We start from the raw sequence: 9,682 nt of genomic DNA, 5'->3' as shown, positions 1-9,682 counted from the left end.
GGGGAATTAGTAAAGGTCATGGTAGTGCCCGAAATGCTGTTTTTATGAAAATATGATTATTTTTATATGATTAGGAATTTCCCATGATTTAAGTATGATTTTTAAATGTCTAAGCGATTTTACGATTTTAAGAAGACGTTTAAAATACATGTTGCATGCTTGGTTTCAAAATGAAAATGTAAATTTTATTCACGATTTTATAAAGTGGTGTGAATGAAAAATGTTGAAGGAAGTGAAGTGATTGTGACTAATTCGTTAATGGTGGAGACGACGTGAGGGTTATGGTCCCAGTGGGAGCCCGACGATCGTGTTTCCGTCATTGCGAATATGAGGTTATGAGGTTTGAGGTAAGAATGGGAATGTCGTGAGGGGAGAAGGCCCCAGAGGGAGCCCATTAATGGGAAAAGGCCCCAGAGGGAGCCCCGACGAGCGTATTTCTATTCGATCACGATAGGCCAGGGCCCAGTTGACCGGTGAGAGTGTTGCTGGTGTCCCCCGCCGCCCAGTACTGAGGTTTCACGTAGATTGATCCATCGTCATGTCATGTCAGGAAAATCACAATTAACGATCTGAATTCAACTAAAGATAAAATAAAATAATTATGATCATGTTAAACGTTCATGTCATGTTGAGGAAAAAAAAGATTAATGTTTATTTATGCATGTCATGAAAATGTTTATGTTTACAGTTGATGCATCATTATGAAGATATTTTTATTTAAAGTTTATGCATCATGAAAAAGTATTTTACGAAAATGTTCATGTTTGAAGTTTATGCATCTTCATGAAAACGATATTTTAAGTACAAGTATTTTTCACCGTTATATGTTGACTGTATTACGTATTACTCGTTATAAAGATTATGGTGTGTTGAGTCTTTAGACTCACTAGGTGTGATGGATGCAGGTGGTATTGAGGGAGGACTTGATGAGTGATTTGACTGGACTGAAGGCGCACACAACCCGAGGACCAACGCTACATTTTCCGCATTACGCTTTATGATTTAAGTTAAAGAATTTTAAGATAATTTATTTATGCTTTGAGAGATTTTTTGAGAGGTTTAGTATGGGCTTTACTTTTCAAATTTATTGATTTTTAGGTTTGGTAACATGCGACGATTTTATTTTATGACCATTGCACTTGATTTTCAAAATGCTAGATGGTTTGTATTTTAATATAAAGGGGTAAAATATTGTATAAAAATATTTTTATGTGGTAAATGTACATGGTCGGAATTTGAGTGTTTTTTTTTAAAAAAATTCTAGTACTTTTAAAGCAATAAAAAGGTGATGACGTTTCAGTTGGTATCAGAGCAATGGTTCTGTAAAGGGTTGTGCCACAATCAGCGCCGGAAAGATCAGTCGTCAAGCCTCAATTTGTAAGTTTTACATGCTTTATATGACTTTATGATGTTACCTGCATAAGTACATGACTTATATGTTTACGTCACATGTTTGTTTTATATGCTTGGAATTTTTATACGTGATACGATATGAAATGAAAAATATTATTTTATTTTAACGCATGTTGATTTGTGGTGGAATTGGATTATGCCGATTTTTGGGTTTTAGTATTGACGTTCTAATTTTTTGGCTACAAGTTAATCGTGAATACACTATGTGAAAAAAGGCTTTTTACTTCGGATATTATCTGAAGTAATATGGTAGTTAAGTGCCGAAGTATATGGACGTGAAGTAATAGATGTACCTTTTACTTCGCATAATACCCGAAGTTGTAGTATTGAAAATACCGAAGTCATTTGGCCGGTTTTGGGAGGAAAACCGGTCCGGAATTGGACCGGTGCCGAAGTAATAAATGTGTTTTACTTCGTCGATTATAGTGAATAATAAAGTAGTATATTATATATAACTTCATCTTAATTATTATTTAGCGACGTAATTTATAATATTTTACTTCATTATTTTCAATAATAGAAGAAGTAATTCAGCTGAAATACTTCGTAATTATGTATTTTAATGAAGTAATACATTCAAACAACCTCACAATTTATCTTATTTGTTGAAGTAAATTTATTCTATAACTCCAGCATTTATCCTATTTGTTGAAGTATTTTATATTATGTTACTTCACAAGTAACATTTAGTGACGAAGTAATAATTGTATTTTACTTCATTGATTATAGTGAATAATAAAGTAATATATTATATATAACTTCATCTTATATGATAGTATTTCACAATTATCATTTAGTGACGAAGTAATTAGTTCTAAATACTTCAGTAATTAATATTTTGGTGAAGTAATTGCGCAAAACAACTTCGTTTGTACAGAATACATAATTGCAATATATGACTTAATACACTATTATAATTAAATTCATAAATTATCCATCTAAAAATAATTAATAACCACGAATCCGTAATTACATATTCACCAATCCACAATTGTAACCCAAAAAATGCATCCAGAAAACCAAAAGTATATCCAAAAATCCACAATGACAAACAAAATATTTATCCCAACATACACCTTCCATCTAAGCACCTACATGGGAGTAAACAAATTCACTCCATTCACTTCTGACCTCGTCATATTGACATTGAGTGTAATATTGATTCTTGATGCATCCTGCAAACTGAAATTTGAAAAAGAAAATACATTAGATTCTTCTATTTCAAATAAAAACCACCCAAATAGAAAAATGATGTAGCATATCGAACACCAAGCAAATTTATTTATCCATGGACCATTAACGCACAACAGGGAAACAAATTCAATCAACTCGATTTCAGTTTTGAGGAATATAAAACAAGGTGGCAAATGGAAGCATTGATCTATGAAAGAACAGAGTGATCCATCCAATCAAAGAAAAAAACACTAAACTTTTGCACTTGCCTACAAATTGTTTCCACCAAAACAAGCAATCAATCACAAATCATACGCTGAATTCAAACTTTTATCATATGTTTGATCCCTTCAACTGCACCCCAATCACCATGCATTCAGAGAAGAAAAATAAGGAAAAACAGAAGGAAAAAAAAACAGAAACGTGGATGTCAATGACAGGTTTGTTTCATTGGAACTTGGAAGAAAAATGAATGTAAGCACTTGAGTAGATTTAAGATGAACATTTTATCATTTCCTCGAAGAAAATGCTAGAATTAGGCCACTACCTTATCGCCCATATGCACAGTGGACAAATCATGTGTAGCGCCCTTACCCGAGCCACTACTAAACAGACTAATAAACATGCAACATTAAACTTAATACTAACAATTAAACAGCGGAAACCAAATACTTAATCATCTTACAACCCAAATGAAAACAAAGCAATAACGACAGTCTTAAACATTAATACAACCATAACAAATACAAAACATAACCCTGAACGAGAAAACTAAACCACAGAAAACCTCCACTGGATCACCACCGAAAACCCAACTGCTCTAGCCACTGCCCTGGTCGTCCGAACCGTCCAACCTAAGACCTGCCCCGTGGAATGGGGTGCCCAAGATGAAAAAAAGGACGTGAGCGACAATCGCCCAATACGAGAATGTACGAGTATACAAACTGATATGATGCATGCAAAATGCAATATGCTCGGATATCAAGTATCAAGTCAAGAATCTCATGCTCAGTCTAGAGGCGCCTGAGTGTGTAGTCTCTGATCTGCCCTAGGCATGTTTTGGCTCCCACACTCATCATCAAGACGTGGACCTGCAATGTCCAGGTCATCAGAGCCCGCGGGTCCCGTCGGACACTGTAGCTCTCGATGCCCCATCGTCCACAATACAGAATAGGGCTGAGCGGCCCCAACAAACGAGGTATATCTCAAAAGATATCAGGCTCAACATGATATGTCATGCATAATATGCCAAAGCAGTAAAACATGTATCATGCAACAGATAAATATGCAGCATATAAGTGTGTATACTACGCTTGGATATCTCAGTCAGTACATCACGTACCTCACTAAAACAATCTGACAGAAAGCTCTGAACCTAGACAATACCAACATAATGAAATCACTAACAAACCAGATCAAACATGCTACAAAGATCTCCCTATGATCCTTAAATCACTATCTAAGGATTTAGGATTATACCTGCGTCCATCGTCAGCCCGCTGATGATGTCTCGATCTCAGTTCACCGACCCTCCTCGAGTCGACACTAGCTCCGAAACTTCCCGACACCAAAGTGCCCTAGAAACTGACTAGAAACTATGGTAAAACTAGCACTTTCTCTGAAGAATGCGGTGAAGGAAACAAAAGAACCGGCTTCCATTTATAGGCTGCATCTGGACTATTTCAGAAAATCCGAACCAATCTTATCTGCCACGTGTCGGAATCTCATTGGTCTAGTTGGATTTCTCGAGATAATGTAATCCGAAGTAGGTCGGGTTATCCATTTAAAATTCGGTGGATACCAACAACTTGATCCCGAATTATTAATCCTTAATAATACTTAAATTAACAACTCATTAATTATCTCTTAATTAATATTTCATTCAAAATAAGAATTCGGGTCATTACATCATGCAAGTAAAACTAGTTCTTATAAAGCATTGACTATAATTATGTAGCAGCAATGGAAACGATTCGCATCACATAAAGGATACAATGAATATTATAATATTCTATCAACTACAATGATAGCATTTTCCCAATGTCCCAGAGACGTGATCCCAAACCAACCCCCAATGTATCAAATATATTAACATATATTAACTTTTTTAACACTAATATAAAATATATCACAATGACAGCAATTCATCTCAAGCAATTATCTCAACAATAAAATATATCCCAATGGCAACACATTATCTCAACAATAAAGCATATTCCAATGGCAGCACATTATCTCAACAATAAAATATTGACCAATGGCAACACATTATCTCAACAATAAAATATATCTTAATGACAACAATTCATCTCAATCAATCAACAAATTTATCTGAAGAAGAAACTCACCATCTTCTCCAAGTGTGGATCATCGCAATCGACAATCTCTTTCATGTACATCATGACACAATATCCACACTCAACCGAACCACTTTGTTTCATATTACCCTATAATGGAATTGAAAATTAATGCAACAATCACAATCTAATTAATAACCACTACCAATTCATGTATTCACAAATAAGTGCGATACATACCGTCAATATTTTATAACCTGGCCCTTTAGAAATACCCTGAGAGGCATTGTACATCTTCACCCCACTACATTTTAAAAAGTAAGAAGTTATTTTTTTTCATATTTTTAAGTTAATGTATTCGAAATCAACATAAGCTACTACCTACTTTGTCACAATAGTTTTCCATGTATCATCTCGGATCCTGTTAGACGTAGAATCCAATAAATATACCATATTCTTATCTTCGTTAACGATTGTCAAGATCCAATGATACCTGGAAAAATGAAATTACATCATTGAGTACCATGAAGTAGACATCTATAAATAACTAAATTATTACCCAGTGTTGTAGGGGATGAAGCATATGCTATCTCTACACACTGCTTCCAATTGGTCAGCAATATGTTGTGACAAGTCACGGCCATCTGTGCCAATCGGGCATGTAGGAATATTATCCTTCTATCCGAGTGAATCCAAGATTTATCCATTTCAATACAGCAAAATATCAGAAATATATAACAATGAATTTGATCTAAACCTGAAAATATTACATTTAATAATGTCATTTTCAATTTAATTTGTTGAGCGCAAAAAAAAAAACGAAAGGAGACTACCTATTGATTAACAAACAAAAGAAGACTACACAGATGCATATAAGTTAGAAAAACAAAAAAAAAATCGACGGAGACAATGACTAACAAGAAATAAAATGATAATTTAGTGCTTAGTGGAAAAGTAAGAATGAGAAAAGATGTGGTAATAGCTAAAGTTTGAATTCCGCTCGGTTAAAAGTCTACTTGTTCATTCTTATAGCTTCTAAATCCAAACAACCAGAATATTAAAACTTGCAATCAATTTTTTCACCAAAAGCTGAAGTTCCAAAAATCTGGTAAGAGTAAAAATGAAAGAAGATGGAATCAAAGGGAAGCAGGTACAGGAAGGGTTCTTTAAAGCAAATAATCTAATTATGTAGCATTTGCTAATCCCCTTCAAAAATGAATATTCAACAAAAACTTATGGTCATAGTAGAAAAACATTGCAATGGATGTCACGGAAGCAGATAAGTAGCATATTATTATATCAAGTAATATGTGACTGCAAATCAACAAAACAATTATAATCATGGTGATAACAGGTAACTGCATTAAAAACCTTAAATATTACAGGACAAATTCAAAGCACATGACTATGATTCAGCTCAGAAACGTATAACCATTTCAGTTGAGGGGCAATAGCCAATAACATAAAGAAAAGATTTCAAAGCAAGATCGTACCCAAAATAAAATTGATAAAAACAAACAAAAAAAGGCCAAATACCAACGCATGTAAAATCAACTCAGCTGGTTAAAAATTATCGCACCGCAGGTAACATAAAATTATAAATCTTAAAACAAGTAGGTACTGTTACAGAAAACGTATGTGAAAACATGAATGCCAAATCAAAACCAGTACAGACTTCAAATCACAGATTAATTGGAAAAAAGATAATCAGGGACGGAATAACTAGACTTACGATGGTGGTGGTGGTGGTGGTGGTGGTGGTGTTTTGCTTCTCTCTCGGTGAGTTGAACGGCGGTGGTGTTGGCGGTTCGAAGCGAGAATGGCGGTGAGTGGAAAATGTGGCGCGTTAATGAGCTCGGCTATGAATATAATCGATATAACTCAGCGACGGTTTTTACGAAATCCGTCGCTAATAGCGACGGCTTTTGAAATACCGTCGCTAATAGCGACATAGTTTTTAAACCGTCGCAAAATGTCAACACTCACCAAATGTTCAGCGCGGTTCATCTTATTACTTCGGCATTAACTTATTTTTCTTCTTTTTTACTTCATCAACATTGAAATACCGAAGTAAAATATAATAATAAAAAATAGTGAAGCCCGTGTTTTTAAACATCCGAAGTAAAATATATTATTTTACTTCGCTTGTGTTATTACTGAAGTTATTGGTAATGTATTACTTCGTAAATTATTATTGCCGAAGTAACGTCTGGCGAAGTAAAATGTCATTTTTCACATAGTGATATTATGAATGATTTTGAGACACGTAGATTTTCTAAGAAAATATTTACGATTCTGATTAACTAGTCGAATTAATTTTTGGTAATTAGACGTAAGGAATAATGATTTAAGGATTTGCAACGACTTTGGAAGTAAGAAAATTTATAAATTGGGATTTTAAGTTTTGATGAAAGATAAGATTGATTATGAGAATTGATTTTTGGGTAAATAAGTTTAAAATTATCGAAATTATGTTATGGGAAACCCGTAGAAGGAAATTAAGAATGCCAATAATTTATGGGATAATTAAGGAATTTTCGAAATTAAGGACCAATTAAGATAATTTTTGGGAAAATTAAGAATTTACTTTGATATCTTTAAGGAATTTGGGAACTAGTTTAGCAAAAAGTGATAATTGGATGGTTTAAATGATAAGAGTTTTTGATGATTTAAACTTTTAAGAATATTTAAAACCTTGGGATATCTTGGTTATAGTGTTATAAGGAATGTTGATCATGGGTTTTTAAGGATGAATCAATACTAAGCTTGAAAAATCTAAGAATTTGAAGGTGAGCTTGGGATTTAAGATTGAAATTTGATAAGTTGATTAATATTTTGGGTATAAAATAAGGAAAATAATATACGATAAGTATGGCACTCCATCTTTTAATATTGGGAATCGTAAGAAAAATTTAAATTCAAAGTTATAATAGTAATAAAACTAAGTATTTGGGTCTTTTTAAGTTGCGATTTGAAAATAAGGATTTAAGAAGGAAAAATTAATTGGGATAAAGAGACGTAAGGACATTCTAGAGTTTAAGTTCTATCAGAGTAAGCGCAGTGGAAGCGTGGGTTTTTGGGATATTAGAACTAAGTCTAAACTTGGGTTATTAAGGATAAGCGAATTTCGAGGACGAAATTCAATTTAAGGGAGGAAGATTGTAATGCCCCGAAAATTTAAAGGTCCACGCGAACCACGTTCATGCAATTATTAAATTCTTTTGTATTTTAATTAAATATTTTAATTGCATTAATTGTTGTGCATATTCTACATGTTTAAAATACATTTTTCTACATGATTGCATTAAAATATATTTTTAAAGGTTATTCGAGTTGCGATCAAGGAAGGGAGACCGAGGGCTGAAAAATGTAAAATGTTTTTATTAAATAATTGTTTTTAAATCTTTTAAATTAAGGGTGATGCTTTTTCTTATTTTTGAAAATATGGGGTTTTTGCAGTGATTTTATACGCCGGGACGTAAATTTTAACGGTGTTGGTTTTTCAACAAAAATGCGAACGTTTTCGCAACCCGGCTAATAAATTCACAAATTATTTAAAAGAAAAACCTTGATAATATTTTATTAAATCCTAATTAAAACTAGTGGGCTTAATTTAGGGGCTTAATAGGCCTACAGCCTATTTAGTTGTTTAATTAGTATTTAAAAGCTAGAAACCCTTTTCTTTGCATCACAACTTCACGCCTCACAATTTTAAAAATTCAGAACTCTCCCCAAACCCTCCCACCAGCTTTTTACACGGCACACACAAATAAATTGAGGGAAAAACATCAAAGGTTTGCAAGGAAATTGAAGCCATCGTCTCTTCATCGCCATTCTTCGTCGTCCACGGTTTTTCGTGTGTTTAAAACGCAAAGGCACGCCATACATCTCCTTTTCTCATCCATCATATCATAATATTGTTTGAATATTTGAATGCATGAAGAACACGAAATCGTTTTCGATATTTTCGGTTTATGGAGCGTTACTTCGGCAATAATAAATTATGAAGTAATATATTACCAATAACTTTATTAATAACACAAGCGAAGTAAAATAATATATTTTACTTCGGATGTTTAAAAACACGGGCTTCACTATATTTTTTTTTTTTATATTTTACTTCGGCATATCAATTTTGATGAAGTAAAAAATAATGAAAATGCGCTATACTGAAGTAAAAAGATTAAACCATGCGACGGTTTTCATAAACCGTCGCTAAATGACATTTTACTTCGCCAAGCGTTACTTCGGCAATAATAAATTACGAAGTAATATATTACCAATAACTTCATTAATAACACAAGCGAAGTAAAATAATATATTTTACTTCGGATGTTTAAAAACACGGGCTTCACTATATTTTTTTTTTTATATTTTACTTCGGCATATCAATTTTGATGAAGTAAAAGATAATGAAAATGCGCTATACTGAAGTAAAAAGATTAAACCATGCGACGGTTTTCATAAACCGTCGCTAAATGTAGCGACGGTTTAAACAACCGTCGCCAAATTTAAAATCGGCGACAGTTTACTTTAACCTGTCGCTCATTTTAGCGACGGCCAAATAAAAACCGTCGCCGATTTAAAATTTGGCGACAGTTAAATAAAACCGTCGCCATTTTTAAAAAATTCCACCCCGCGTATATTTCCCTCCATTTAAACCGTCGCCGATTTAAATTTTTGCGACGGTTTTTAATAAAATTGTCGCCAGTTTCAAAAAATTCATTCCCGCCTATTTTTCCCTCCATTTTCTTCCACCACTCTCTATAAATACTTACAAATTCTCTCCAATTTCTTCA

At 33.4% G+C, this 9,682-nt stretch overlaps 1 protein-coding gene across 1 annotated transcript; it reads right to left on the bottom strand.

Moving 5' to 3' along the window:
- Window positions 1–2,358: 2,358 nt before the first annotated feature.
- Window positions 2,359–5,623, bottom strand: LOC140837837 (uncharacterized). Its single transcript, XM_073203931.1, has 5 exons — window positions 5,443–5,623; window positions 5,269–5,376; window positions 5,124–5,187; window positions 4,935–5,033; window positions 2,359–2,595 (listed from the first exon to the last, which is right to left on the bottom strand). Exons 2-5 carry the CDS (start codon window positions 5,334–5,336, stop codon window positions 2,497–2,499), a joined length of 330 nt encoding a protein of 109 aa, XP_073060032.1. The 5' UTR covers window positions 5,337–5,376; window positions 5,443–5,623; the 3' UTR covers window positions 2,359–2,496.
- Between the last annotated feature and the right edge of the window lie 4,059 nt (window positions 5,624–9,682).

This window comes from Primulina eburnea, chromosome 8 (assembly GCF_022965805.1).
Source record: "Primulina eburnea isolate SZY01 chromosome 8, ASM2296580v1, whole genome shotgun sequence".
NCBI classification, from domain to species: domain Eukaryota; kingdom Viridiplantae; phylum Streptophyta; class Magnoliopsida; order Lamiales; family Gesneriaceae; genus Primulina; species Primulina eburnea.
Note: the sequence above shows the minus strand (reverse complement) of the source record. Positions and strands in the feature narration are given on the sequence as shown.

Excerpts from the sequence above, each read along its gene's own strand:
- LOC140837837 (XM_073203931.1), bottom strand. The coding sequence starts at position 5,336 with ATGGTATATTTATTGGATTCTACGTCTAACAGGATCCGAGATGATACA. Across the intron at positions 5,188-5,268 it reads TGGAAAACTATTGTGACAAA|TGGGGTGAAGATGTACAATG; the intron begins GTAGGTAGTAGC and ends TTTAAAATGTAG. Across the intron at positions 2,596-4,934 it reads ATCCACACTTGGAGAAGATG|TTTGCAGGATGCATCAAGAA; the intron begins GTGAGTTTCTTC and ends TTCAAATTTCAG.